Here is a 15,243-nt window from a genome sequence, read left to right on the forward strand (position 1 = left end):
CTGCACACAGCTATAGATAGCCTATATTGTATCAAATGTTCCTGGCGACAACAAATACACCAGCAGCAGTAACGCACTGGCCATCCCGTCGTTATGTCTAGCCTCAGCCCGCGATGGTGCATCACCATCCAAATTCCACAAGGATGCTGCTGCAGTGAAGTTTATACACTGGCGCCCTCCTGTGGTGAAACATAAGAAACGTCAATTAGGCTAGATTCAATTAGCACTGATGCACTGCAAAATTATAAGAATTTGATTTAGTTGTCTACTCACAATGCAATTGTGTTATCTCAATTCAGTTGTATACGGTTTTATACAATCGCATGAATGTCAGTATTACAGGACTGCGGTGTGTGTAATCGTAATGAACTTGATTAATGCAGCCTTAATAATAAAAAGTGGATTTTAGTATGATTGACGTTACCTGAAGGGAAACACATAGTTCAATTGGTGTCAGCATGGAAGAAGACGAAGCACTGCAGTGGGCTGTTTAAGCAGAGCAGTTTTTGGCAAAAGGCAGATTCAATTTAATTTCTTTGCTGCCTGTTTGTGTCCGGGTATATGTGGTTTTTAACTCTGCAACGAAATAAAACAAAATAACAAAAGGCATTGACAATAAATCAAACATAAAGCGTGTGCATTGGTGACAATCAAAAATCATATAAATTTAAGCAAATTAACTTAGAGCACGCACACACACACACGCGCACACACACACACACACACACACACACACACACACAGTGGGAATTGATTCCAAAAATTGGGCACATTTCCCTGACAGGTTTTCACTGGGTCCTATAAAAAAACTGAAAAGTGATTTAATCAGCTCTCATTTTAAGCCTATTGCTGTGTAAATGTGTTTTATCAATTATCTATAGCACTTTCTCAGGCTGGATCACCAGATCACAGAACTGGAGTTTTTTTCAGATGGGATTCTGAGGCACACAGTCATAACAAAACGGTTTAATCTATTTAAGTATCACTGACTCAAACAGTTTTGGGGGACCTCGGCCCATCCAGTTGCCATCAGCAGCGGTGAGAGAGTATGGAAAAGTCAGGATGTTGTTGTTGATCCGGATCCGCCCAGCCAGGCGTCACAGCACCGACAAGATGGCCGAGAGTACGGGACGAAAGTGAGGGTGGAAACAAAAACACTGGCGAGCGATCCTTGCCGCAGATGCCAGACCTGTAGAGCTGCTGCGGACAAGTTAGTGCAAAGATAAACGCTGGGTAATCGGTTTATTCAAGACTACGTTCTGTGGGTGATATTTGCGGTATGCAGACAATCGTGCTCCAAGCCAGCTCGCTGACGGAACGTTTGTCAGGCTGTCTGCGTTGGCTAGCTAGCTAGCGAGCTAACCATGTTAGCTAGCTGACAACACCGTTAGCGAGAGAAAACGTTTTCAGAAAGTGACAGTTAGGTCATTTTGAAATAAATAGTTGTTGCTACTTCTTCGTTTTTGAGAATTAAAATTTGTTGCAGCGGCATAACGTTAACTTCCCTGAATGGGGAATCTGATTCAACGCATTAGTTAACGCTTAGCCAGCTGGTTAGCAAAGTAACATTGCGGATTTCTTGCTTGCAGCTTCAGGGTTAGCATTAGCAAACGTCTGTTAGCTTGCTCAGCTGTTTTGGATGACTTGGGGTTGGGACACAGGAAAGGTATCCCAGCCTGTGCGGAGGGACATTTTTCTCTCTACATAAAAGTACCTGTGACGGTTCTCAGTAGGCCTGTGTAACTAGGTGTCTTGGAGGATTGCTAACATTAACGGTAACGTTACCACAGCCAGGACTGTAAACATAAGTCAAGCCGAGGAGATCTCAGCCCTGCGTTGTTGGAGGCGCAAATCCAGTCAGCATCACCATGGCCCATTCTCCTGTTCAGGGTAACCTGCCGGGGATGCAGGTAAGCCAAATGTCTTTTGAATTTGCAACGCAATAAGTAGCTAGTTGAGGTCACTGCCAGAACAAAATGTACACTCTTTGGCTGACTCCATGCTGTGGGTTTGTGCACGGTGCAGTGCACACCTATCCAGCGCTGTGACTTTGGTTATTTCAGGTACACCTCGTAAAATCTCACACTCGAGGCAGGAAATATTTCAAATATGAGTAATTGGCAACATGATTGAGGAAAATGCATGTCAGGCGTGTAATTGATGTCAAAATGAATCGAAATACATAACATATAAAACAACCGAAACATAGGTCCATGATAAAAACTATAATGTATGGGACGCCAGACAACTTAGCAGAAATTTACTTTTTTTTTTTACATTTATGTCGTCATAGTTATTGTCATGTTAACTGCTTTGGAACAAAATGATACGCATTCACGGGGCATTAAACGCAAAATTCCGATATTTCAACCATGACTTGAAAGCGTGCATATCCTTGGCTCTCTGTACAAAGAAACTATTATGCACACATGAGCCTTGTTCTTTCCTCTGCTGCTATCTTTAGGATTTTGCCTATAGGGGATAATTGTGTTGGGTAGATAACTAGAGGAGATAACTGTTCCTAATGTAAACTGCCTCATGCACCAGATTATGGTGCTGTGCAGGCGTGTTAGCAGATTCCTCTGCTTTGGAAGTAAATGCATACTCAGAATTTGGGTGAGGATACATCAGAGGCTGGGATTTCGGCACCAATTAAGACAACATAATAACTGGTTCTAAGTTGTAAAGAAGTGTTTGCTGCAAGTCAGGTGAAGGTGCTCTTAAATTAAACTGCAGGACATGAAGGCAAGTGCACTCAAAGTTTTAGCTTGTCAGTTGAATTATCTTGCAATATTTAAGTTTTAAGACAAGTTAATCTACCAGTGTAAATTGTAAATCTGGCAGAAAAAGTCAGTGTTTGACTTGAAGCTATTATTTCAGTTAAACGCTTGTTCCCAAACAAAGCACATTTTGTTTTAATAAAATATGACTCATCACTTTGTTTCTGTACCACACTTTCCATTAGGGGAATCACTGTTTAATTTCTTGAATACATCTTTCATAGCACCAAAAGGGTCTTCATTGGTGACATCCTTCTTGTAAGGCAGCTGTTTTGTTTTTAGCGATCTCAAAACAGGCATATTGACCCTTTCTCTGCTCAAAAGAGGTCATAAAAGGAAGTTGTTTTCGTCAGCGCCTGCTCTTGTGTTTCCCACAGAACAGCCTCTGGAGAGTTAAGTCATTTTAGTTCACTTCCTGCGATGTTCAAGTAGGCTTTTTTTCAGTCAACATTCAGATACACATGCTACAGTGTGCTGCAGCCAATCACCACAAGCGTTCTTCGATTTAATGCGACATGTGATTGGCCCACTACTGCAGCAGCTACAGCCCATACAGTAGAGGTGTTGAAATTAATCAAATAATCGATGCATCGAATCGTGGCCATGGACGATGCTGCATCGATAATCGGCCGGGCCATAATCGATTATTTCTTTTTACAATTTAATGTAGGCCTAACAACCTTTCTGTTTACATATTTTGTTATGTTTTGCACATTCAGGAAGTGCCATGTGCTCAGTGCTGTAGTTTTATGTATCTAATTTATTTAGTATTAGAGCACTGCAGAATGTTTTTGTTTTTGAAGCTTGAAAAGCTATGAATTAAATATCCTATATGGCTTTAATAGAAAAATGTATTTGGCGCATCGTGATGCATCGAGATCATCGAATCGCTGACATGATAATCGTAATCAAATCGGGAGATCAGTGAAGATTCACACCTCTACCATACAGCCTGGTGTGGTGAAGTTGAGTGTGGTGAATCTCATGGAGTTGGCAGTTCAGCCACCAAGATGCCACCAAAACATTTGAAAGTATGGCTATACCACACGCCTGTGGTGTCCGATAAAAAGAAATGCTTAAAATGCGAAAGATTATTTAAAATGAAGTACTCTATTGCTATCGGTATCATGTTAAGGGTATTAATACTGTATCGAAATTGTTCACGTTACCCAGCCCTAGCTGGTATACAAAAAAAAAAAAAAAAAAAGCTCATTTGGTTATAAATGTGTCAAAACTTTCCGAATGATAGAATTATTTTCATATTCAATTTTTTTTTTCTTGTTTGCCAAAAATGTTATCTGCTTGTATCTGTTTATATTATTGAATATGGAATCTCTTTGGGTTCGGGACTGTTGGTCGGACAAAACAAGACATTTGAAGACATGCCGGTGGAGTCTTGAGAAACTTCATTTTATAGGCTCATCGATTATTGAGAAAGTAATCAGCAGATAATAAAAAAAACCCAAAGGTGCAGTAGGGTATTTAAAGGACCAAAATGTTATTTTAGGAGCATAATTTGTTTTATTTAAAATTCTTTTTAACCTGCCTGTTATCCAATTGTTACACTCTTTCCCTTTTAATTCTCCTGTGTCTTTCTGTGTACACAAACAAGGTGTTGCAATGAGTGAATTAATGTATCCTGTAAGAATGGCACCCTGCTGGTGTTTCCTATTTACTCCCCAACATTCAGTTCCTTTTCAAACATTCCTTTTTCTTTCCCTTTTTTTTTTAATTTATTTATTTTTTTTCAATCCACCTTCCCCTTTCCTCCCCTGCTTTGTTCCCCCTCCCATCACTGCCAGAATACCAAAGCGGACCCGGAGGAGCTGTTCACCAAGCTGGAGCGCATTGGCAAGGGTTCGTTTGGCGAGGTGTTCAAAGGCATCGACAATCGCACCCAGAAAGTAGTGGCCATCAAGACCATAGACCTGGAGGAAGCAGAGGACGAGATCGAAGACATTCAGCAGGAGATCACAGTGCTGAGCCAGTGCGACAGCCCCTTTGTCACCAAGTACTACGGCTCGTACCTGAAGGTGATGCTTGTTACACAAATGCTGTCACAGGAAAAGGTTATAGTCTGTATAATGTGCATCAAATGAAGTCAAGTAATTTTATTTATATAGCACATTTAAACGAACAGCAGTTGACCCAAAGTGCTTTACAGGTAGAGCAGGGAAGGCAGAAATTTAAGTTGACTTAGTTCAGTTTTCCCCTCCAAGTAGAGCTGGGCAATATATCGATATTATATCGATATCATGATATGACCCTAGATATTGTCTTAGATTTTGGATATCGTAATATTGTATTATGGCATAAGTGTTGTCTTTTCCTGGTTTTAAAGGCTGCATTACAGTAAAGTGATGTCATTTTCTGAACTTACCAGACTGTTGTAACTGTTCTATTATTTGCCTTTACCCATTTAGTCATTAAATCCACATTACTGATGATTATTTATTAAAAATCTCATTGTGTAAATATTTTGTGAAAGCACCAATAGTCAACACTACAATATCGTTGCAGTATCGATCGAGGTATTTGGTAAAAGATATCGTGATATTTGATTTTCTCCATATCGCCCAGCCCTACCTCCAAGTGAGCATATGAGATGAAACACAAAAGGATTTCTCTTCCTCTACCCACTTTTCCCCTGAATAATCCTAAATTAAAAAAGGATTAGCCTCAGACGACTTCAGACACCCACCAAGCCCTTATGTGTCATCCTGACTTGTTTCGGAATGCACCTGGCTCTTGACACTTCGCAATAAGCCAGTAACCAACTTCATAAACGAGCTATGAATATGCCTCCACAAATGCACTATTGTGCCTAATGACCCCTTTTGCTCATCACTGGCAGCTCACTCTCTTCTCTTTCTCTGTCTCCACTGTTCCAGGACACAAAGCTATGGATCATTATGGAGTATTTAGGTGGAGGCTCAGCATTAGATTTGGTAAGTGATTCCTGCTTTGTGTTTCTGTTGCACTGACGTTTGTGATTGCTGGAGTTGCACATTGACGTATCCGAAACTCTTGACAGCCTTTTTTTCCTGACATTACAAAGTGCTGCTCTGCAAAGCGAACAGACAGTGGGATTGATCAGTCACCTGCTGAGCTGAATCAGACATCCTGAAGCATCTCATCTTGTATCTTGTCCTTTATCAATGTAGTTTCTTGATTATGTTACAATAATTTCGTCATTCATTAAATACTTGGCCTTTGCTGTGCGATATAGCACACCCGCTTGTTTTCCTTGAAGCTTAATAAGCCTTATATTACATTTCCTTAACATAATATGAAAATAATCATTTCCTGCGACGTTAGCGGTGAGGCACGAAATGCGGGGGCCTCCACTATAAAACATTGTGCAAAATGCTGAATATGCTTTTCCTCTTCCTGGATTATTGTGCGATTTCTTTAGTTTTGGGGATATCGGCTTCTGCACACCCCAATGTAACCAAGTTCTGTGGGATTTGGTTTGTGGTGTTCAAAGCCTAGCTATAACAGTTTCACAGTGCAAGCTATTTACAGTGTCCACCCAACGTGGTTTTAAGCTCTCCAATAAGCTACTCCAAAAAAAAGGCACCATGATTTGTATTCACAGTCTATAGTTGTATTTAAGAAATTAATTGAATAGCCTATATTTTTTTACCATGCAAAAAACTGTTTTTAATTACTTAAAAAAAATCTTTTAATATTTCTGAACTGATAGTATCAATCGGTCAAAATTGTTATTGTCGGTTAAACTGTTAATTATTAACATCCCTAGAAGAGAGAGGTAAGCACATAAAGTAAGAGAATAAAGAATCTATGCTACAGATGAATAAGATCTTTTAGGCTTTGACACACACACACACACACACACACACACTACTTGTTAGTAGATACATTTATTGTTGGTTTGGCTCTTTCCATTGGAATATTTAATGTAATTTTAGGCGAACTGCTTCTTTTAAAATCTGAATCAAAGTTGTGTGTTTGGCGTTCGATAAGTTAGTCATTGCTTTTGCTCTACTGTCAGCCCTGTATAATTATGAATCATCCACCCTAAGGCTCAGCTGACACCCACAGCTCATGACTTTTGTTTGTTTCTCTTCTAAAAAGATGGAGCCCGGAGCTCTGGATGAGACCCAGATCGCCACGATCCTAAGAGAGATCCTCAAGGGCCTGGAGTACCTGCACTCTGAGAAGAAGATCCACAGGGATATCAAAGGTAGCTGACTGAGAGCGCTGCTATTGGAGGACGCCGGTTTCAGATGACTAAATGGCATCATTGAGCACACACACACAGATATCACATAGCACGTTAATGGTATTGACATCCACTTATGGTTTGATTTATTATATAGTTTGTATTTCATCAGGGAGTTGAGTTGAACGCTGCAGCGGGTTTCGCTAAAAGGCTTCTGACAGTTCCCTCTTTATTAGATAAATTGGCGATGCAGATAAATGGCATTGACAGAAGTGTCTGAAGATGCGGCATCTCTCTCGGAGCTGTATCGCACCAACCTTTCCCTCTGCCCCCCCCCCACAGCTGCCAACGTGCTGCTGTCCGAGCAAGGAGAGGTGAAGCTGGCAGATTTTGGCGTGGCGGGACAGCTCACCGACACTCAGATCAAACGCAACACCTTTGTTGGCACACCCTTCTGGATGGCCCCCGAGGTCATCAAACAGTCGGCTTATGACTCAAAGGTAAGGTCAAAGATGATTTTTACACTGTACACTCCAGTGTATTCCATATTTATTAAAACAAAACGGCATGCCAAAGCTAACAAGCAATGTAGCTTTTAAAAGGCTATTATTTTTTTTTTTAAACTGAGTAAGGCGCACATAAAACTTAACAGAGCACACTGAGGACAAAACGGCATCGCCGATCTGTTTTAACCAAATATGTATGGTCTAGATTAGCTAAAAACACAGAATCTGTCAGCATGTTAGCGCTAGCCTAGCAGATAATATCAATCAACTGTCTCGGCGTGCTGCGTTTAACTTGAGAATGAGACCTAAGCTGAGAGGGGCTTTGCTGTGTTTGTGACTCACCCAGATACTTCTCGTCGGTGCTCCAAAACGGCCTGCTCGCTCCAGTGTCTCTCAGCTGAGTCCGCCAGCCCGCTCTGAGTGTAGTTCAGTTTTAAAAAGGTGCATTTACAAATAGTTGTATGTTGGGTGGGGAACATAAGCCATCTTCAGTCTTCTTTGCGTCCTTCTCACGTCCCGTAACTTGCATCCCGCGGCTCCTCCATTTGCCTCCCTTCCTCGCATCTTAGTCAGAGGGATGAGACGTCCTTTCCTCTGAAGCGTCAACATCAATTCGTCAGCGTATGAGTGCAGATAGCAACGGGTTTGAGCTGCACGGCTTCCAGGAAGGCTGCTCTCGTGTATCCTAGCTCCTCCTCGATGCTTGATCCTCTCTCCTCGTAGCTGGAATAAGAGCTTTGAGACGGCCTTCACGAAGGAGGGCCAGAACAACTTCCGCTTCAACAGAGGAGCGAGGAACTATCAAATAAGGGATGTGAGATTAAGCTCCAGTCTTCATCAGTGTTCTCCTCCAGTGTGTCAGCCTGCAGCTTGTTGGGCTTGATTGAGTCAAACACCACACACCTTACATGTGCACATGTTAGTCTGACCCTGTCAATCAGGCTAAAGCCACACCCACTCTCTAGCAGACACGGACTGGACCATAACACTGTAGAGAGCCAATGAAAACCTTTTTGTCGCTCTGATTGTTGGTTGGCTTGTATGTTTTCACCATGTCTCCCTTTGCACTCCAGGCTGATATCTGGTCTCTGGGCATCACAGCCATCGAGCTGGCGAAAGGTGAGCCGCCCCACTCAGAGCTCCACCCCATGAAGGTTTTATTCCTCATCCCAAAGAACAACCCGCCCACGCTGGAGGGCAACTACAGCAAACCGCTCAAGGAGTTTATCGAGGCCTGTCTAAACAAAGAGCCCAGTTTTGTAAGTCGTGTTTTCATATTTAAAGAGTTTGCTTTTTGTCTGTACAGATGGTGCTTCTCCTGACTGCGTCATGTGCTCATCTCACTTGCTCCTCTCCACAGAGGCCAACTGCCAAAGAGCTGTTGAAGCATAAGCTGATCGTCCGCCATGCGAAAAAGACCTCCTACCTGACTGAGCTGGTGGACAAGTACAAGAGGTGGAAGGCAGAGCAGTCTAGAACCGCAGAGTCCAGTTCTGATGAGTCTGACTCGTAAGTCTGATTCTGTCCTCCTCACTTTAGATGTGTTTTTTCCTGGTACACCAGTCATTTTATGTCTTTAACTCATGTCTTTATTTTATCTTTTACTACATGCTATTATGTTAGCAGCTCTTTTACTCCTATTTAAAAAAAGTCAATTTGACACAAACTCATCCTGCTGAAGGAGAGAAACCTCCTCTGTGCTGCTCTCCTCCCACATCTGTTGTGATGGGCTTTAAGCACTTAACGTGCATGACGTCATCACTCATCCTGATAAATGTTCAAAGCCTCTTTAATATCTGTCCAATCAGAGAGCAGGATGGCCAGGCGTCGGGCGGGAACAACTTTGGCAGTGATGACTGGATCTTCACCATCCGGGAGAAGGACCCCAAGAAGCTGCAGAATGGGGAGGGACAGTCGGGGACAACAGACCAGGTGAGACATGAGTGCGTGACAAGATCAAGATTATCTTCGTTCCACTGTGACAAAACAACATTGCAGAAAATGTGCACTATTTTCACAAGAACGAACCCACAGTAAGATGGTGTGGTGTTATTTAGGGAAATACGCCGCGCTGATTTAAAAAGATTCCCCCTAAGGTGAAGCTGCACTATTTTAATTTGCTTCCACTGCACCCTTCTCATCTCTCTCTCGCTCTCTCTCTCGCTCGCTCTCTCTCTCTCTCTCCACACAGACAAAAGACATTCCAAAGAGGCCTTATTCACAGAGCCTGGCCACAGTCATCTCTCCTGCATTATCTGAGGTAAGGAGCTCCACGTGGATAACCAACGGACTGGCTGGCCACAAATTAGTCTCCTTCACACTAGGCCTAAGTTAAATATAGTGAAATGTTGCAGAATTGGTGCCTAAAAACGGACCCTTGCTTTCACTTCAAACCCTTTTTCTTTGGTTCAAACAACCTCTGGAGCTAATTAAAATTATACCCAGATGGGTCCGTGGTCCTACCTGTTTCTCATCAATCTAACCAAATCTCTGCCTCCTCTCTCCCAGCTAAAGGCGAGACAGGAGCAGGTGAACGGGAACCCCATGGTCCTGGATGAGCTGAGGGAGGCCATCTTGCTGGCTGAGGAGGCCTACCCTGGCATCTCCGATTCCCTGGTGGCTCACATGGTCCACAGGCTCCAGAGGTAACATCTGACTCAGATTTTGTGCATAAAGCAGAATCCTACAGAAGCCTGAGAGACAAGTGAGGAAAAAAGAACAACTCCTGGTGATCCATTTTCTAATAGGCTTTTCTGACCTGGTTTTAACATCTGTCCTGAGTGATGGGATCACACGTGGACAGCTCTAGGTGCGTGGGTTTTCACCTGTCAGCTGGGGATATAGGAGCATGCAGTAACAAAAAGACCGACACATCACTAACAGAATATGATAATAACATCCTAAGTACGCTTCCTTCTGTGCAGTGACCCGGTTGGTGGGTGTAATTCGGTAGAAAGGAAATAGTTCCCCCATGAAACACACCCAGGTCTGTGGATTATCTCGAGTAACCAGGTCATGATTTCTAGAAAGACACACTGCTGTTGAGTATGTCCTGTATTTTTTAGGCACTTTAAGCACCACAAGCCGAGTGCCATCTAGTTCCATTATATTTAAGAGAAGGCAGATATCTCTACCGCTGATATCTTCAACCCCTGGCAATTCACGCCAAAATACTCTAGACTGATGGATAGTGCTATAGTTAAGAGGAAAAATGCGTTTGTGATTTTGGGGTCAACTTTGGGGATTTGAGAGAAAACAATTTAGATCAGGCCTAGAAACTGATCACCAGAACTATGTTGTTCACCCTTGTTTCCCAGGGCTTCTGTAGAATCCTCATAATGTAATCTAGATTTTTTTTTTTTTTGTATTCATTCAGTAGATGACCATAATCTACCATTCATGTTTTCTTTTCCCTGCAGTTTCTCCACAAGCAGGACGTCCTCCTCCTCCCCCTAGTAATTGGCTGTCTGCCCCAGCCCTGCTCTCCCAGGCCCCCTCTGCCCCCCAACCCCACAGCCAGGTCAGAGGATTAAAAGTCAGGGGCCAAGCCATTCAGTACCAGCTGACCACGTTTGACCTCCTGTGTGGAGATTGTGGGGGGGGGGGCTAACCTAGCCTGTAAAAACAAAAACAAAAAAATGACTGAACTCCAAAGCGGAGGATAACAGAAACTGTGCAGAGCTTCTTTTAGCCACTTAAGAGAGGAGAAGTTCAGGGGGCAGCAGAACCCGTGGAATCGGCTGTGATGGGACGAGACTCAAAGTCGGAGCAAAACCACCAGAAAAATGGCAACCGCCAAGTCGGACTCTGAGCTCTGCATATGCGAGACTTCTCCAGCCTCACACCATGGAGTCTCGACGTGGAATTTGCTCGCCAAGGAGCCGGAAAGTCTCCCCCAAATCTAAGACTTCAATCCCCCTCTTCATGCAGGCGTCATATTCCCAGAACCTCTGAAAGCATGCTTGATGAACCTGCAGGGATATTATCTTAGTGTGCAAGCTGCGTGTATGCGTGCTTAAATGCACAACATGTGTGTGGGCACCTGCGAGCGCGTTTGTGTGTGTGTGTGTGTGTGTGTGTGTGTGTGTGTGTGTGTGTGTGTGTGTGTGTGTGTGTGTGTGTGTGTGTGTGTGTGTGTGTGTGTGTGTGTGTGTGTGTGTGTGTGTGTGTGTGTGTGTGTGTGTGCGCACACGTGTGCTTTGTGTCTGTAAGACTCCCTGTTAAAGGCAAATTGCAGCATTCTTAATGAAACCTCAGGTAAAGTGCTTTAAGTGGACTTTGTCCTCCGAGGCAGTGGGAGGAGGGGGGGGGGGCGGGGCGGCGTCGCCATGCTGTACATGATTACAAGTTGTCATTGCGGGAAATGAATCACTGTGTACAAAATGGTCATGCGCATTTTGTAGATAATGTTTAAAAGTAGATACTTCAAGATTTCAAGTTACTCAAACGGAACAGAAAATGCCTTGCCTTTTTGAGATGCACACATCTACGTTCTGACATTTCATCAGAGATTTAGTTCATTTTACTCGTCTGTGAGTGGAACTCAGTTCAGTATTCATCAGTGTTTTCTTTCTAAGTGACTGAGTTTTCATTTCAATCACCTGCTGAATCATCCAACTAACTATGATACTAAGCTTACTTTGTTCAGAGGCAGAAGCTTTTCTTTTGTTTCTGTAGTCGGGGGAAACCTACCTGTACTTTATGTTTAGACAATTTAATTCATTGTTTAGGACAAGAATTGAGGTAGATCTGTGTCGGCAGTGGCTCTTAAATGAGAATAACAGTATTGAGTGGAGTCGAGAACAATTACAAGGGGGAACCACTATAGGCGGTTGAATGCTGATATCATGTGAAGTATTATTTTTCCTTGGCTTGTAATTTATCCTTAGCATTACTTAAGAAGTGGAGGCGAGGAGTAACTAGCAAGGACCATCATAGGCATCGCATTATGACAATTGCTCAAGGCCAAACTACACCGTAGATCGGGACAAGCCAAGCTGCAGACATCAACGCCATCTTTATTTCCTCACTCCAGACATTTCTGTTCTCACTTCCACACCGTGCTAGAAGTGCCATGTTCTCTTTTATGCTCTCACCAGATGTTTGTAGTATGATTTGCACCTTTTTAGTTTTTTTTAATTTTCAGATCAGTTTTTTGCACTTTGAAAGTGTGTCGAGTATTTAAAGAAACCTGGAAGAGGGAGAAAAAAAAATGAAAGAAGTTGCTAATAGCCATGTTTTCCTATATATGTTTACTTAAGAGTTCCACAATTTACTACTGTGCTAATGCAGCAATAATGTTGAGGAGTTGCATCAAGACGCACTTGTCAACACAGGGATTGAAAGAAATTAAGAAATATCTGATATTTTTATAACTGCAGAGAGTTAAGTATGGAAATATGGAATGCTTTATGGATATGGGCACCTGCCTCCGGCAAAATAAATATCTATACCTTAAAGAAAAACATGCTACAGAAATAACTACAAAATGTGTACATTTGGTCTCCTTTATCATAGCTGACAGTTTATAGTACTGTATATAATCTTTGCTTGTGTCATTTGAGGATTCCCAAGTTAAATGTAAGCTCCTTGCAAGCTTTCAAAGTGACATGAGAAATAAAGATCTAATGCTAACTGAGAACGTTGTGTGTCTAATTTCCTGGACTTAGATGTGTGTAGAGCTGATATTGACAGTTGCATTATCGATGCACAGTGGAACGTGGCGAACGCAGTAAGCAATTGTTGCATAAGTTGCTAAGATGGTGAACGTTATACTTGCAAGCACTAATGTGCCTAAATACTGCCTCACTGAGCCATTTAGGGAGCACTGCAGTGTTTAAAGCAATGCATCAACATCAGTGTTGTTGCTAATCATTGACATATGCCTTTTTATTTTAAATTCCCCTACTTTTTAGTGTACAGAAAATATTTACATTTTTTTCTTTTTTCATAAAAGAAAAAAAAATGGTATGCACAAGGGTTAAAGAACTAAAAAACACTAAGTTAAAGACAACACCCTCATGCCTTTTGAATATCTGAATGATAATTTTGAGATTCCTAGGAATCATTTGTTTAAATATTTTCAAATACAGAGTTTTGTTCGTTCTAAGAACCAATCATACCAACCCCCTACTTTAAATGGTATTGAAGAACTGGTAACACCCAATCCCCAAGCTAAATCTCAAAAGTATACAGTAAATTGCTTAAGTCATCAAGAGAGTCCTCAGACTATAAGAGAATGGCCTGGATGGAAGATTTTCAGACAGTCATTACAGAGCTAGAATGGGAAAAGGCATGTTGTCAGCACAAACTATGACTATTAATAGTAGATTGAGGTTAATTCAACATAACTGGCTCATGAGAACATATATAACTCCCGAAAAACTCCATAAGTTTAACCCTAACATTCTGGACACTTGTATAAAATGTATGACAGAGAAATAAGTAATAATGGAGATAATTTCCCGCATCATTCAGAAAGAAATTCCTGTACGCCCAGAAATCTGTATCCTTGGCCTTATCCCGGAAACATTATCCCTTAAAACATATGAAAACAAACTGGTCAACCTCTGCTTGCTACACGTAAAACGTCTTATTGCTAGAGAATGGAAAAGTGTATGTTGTCCATATGTAACCCTATGGATTAATGAACTATTCTCATATATAGCGATTGAAAGGCTTACATATGCCATTAAACACAAAAGCCATATTTTCCATAAAATATGGGATTCATTCATTACATTTTTGGAATCAAGACCTAGTAACCTATGTCCTTAAAGATCACAATAACAAGTGAGACTGTACACTCATGTATACGTTTTTGTTGTTTGTGTTTTCGGTTTGTTTGTTTTAGTGTTATTTTGTTGTTACTTTTATTGTAAACCAGTATTATTACTATTACTATTATTGTTTTTTTTCTATTAATAGATGGCTCAAGTTTGTGGGTGGGTTGTTGGGAGATGGGCAAGAAGCGTATCTTTTTGATGTATTTGAATACATATGTTGAAAGACTGTTGGTTGTTTAAAATCAATAAAAAATAAGGATATGTATTTAACATAATGCCATAGCATAGGTTAAAGAAACAACATCCTTTACTGACAGCAACATCTTCCTGGCATCTTTCTTGAAGACCTTGGCGAGCAGCATTATCACAGGGCAGTATCCTCCCAGGCCAAGTTTGAATATGGAATATGATTAAACAGTTTGATTTTACCCTGGAGCGAACAAGAACATCATATATATATATATATATATATATATATATATATATATATATAAAACTGTGACAACATATTACAATACATACAACCCTGTACTTGGACATAAATACAAATGTTGGAATGTTTTCTTTGTATGTGTAATCCAGTACATTACAAAAGCCTATGAAACTAAAATTACACAACAATGTTGCTACACAGTGCAAAATAATTCATTGTAAAAAAACAAAAAGATTTACAACAGCGGAAGCACAAATTAATAAACAGTGAATCTCCAGGGATTTTAATTATATGAGTAATGAGTAAAACGGAGTATTCTTTTAAGATTTTGAGCCAAAATGGTGATCATAGTGTGAATAATCCCCGCCAAGATCCTTCACTAACACTGTCCACCAAGAGCTTAACCATCTAAGCCCCATGTCTGTGTTCTGCCAACTTCAGCACCATTTCACTCACATCATCCATTCATTCTAACCACTACATGCCCAGCAGTGCCGTGGACTCAGACCTGAAACACAGAACCAAGCAGCATTTGGAAAGCCGTGGAGAAGCT

At 41.5% G+C, this 15,243-nt stretch overlaps 1 protein-coding gene across 1 annotated transcript; it reads left to right on the top strand.

Annotated features, from left to right (window-relative positions):
* The first annotated feature begins 867 nt into the window (after positions 1-867).
* Positions 868-11,356, top strand: stk24b (serine/threonine kinase 24b (STE20 homolog, yeast)). The gene is made up of 11 exons (XM_031291753.2): positions 868-1,910; positions 4,583-4,813; positions 5,672-5,728; positions 6,879-6,987; positions 7,309-7,466; positions 8,546-8,731; positions 8,833-8,981; positions 9,281-9,404; positions 9,664-9,732; positions 9,981-10,117; positions 10,892-11,356. The coding sequence occupies exons 1-11, from the start codon at positions 1,869-1,871 to the stop codon at positions 10,926-10,928; spliced, it is 1,299 nt and encodes a 432-aa protein (XP_031147613.1). The 5' UTR covers positions 868-1,868; the 3' UTR covers positions 10,929-11,356.
* The last annotated feature ends 3,887 nt before the right edge of the window (positions 11,357-15,243 follow it).

Source organism: Sander lucioperca, chromosome 24 (assembly GCF_008315115.2).
Source record: "Sander lucioperca isolate FBNREF2018 chromosome 24, SLUC_FBN_1.2, whole genome shotgun sequence".
Lineage (NCBI taxonomy): Eukaryota > Metazoa > Chordata > Actinopteri > Perciformes > Percidae > Sander > Sander lucioperca.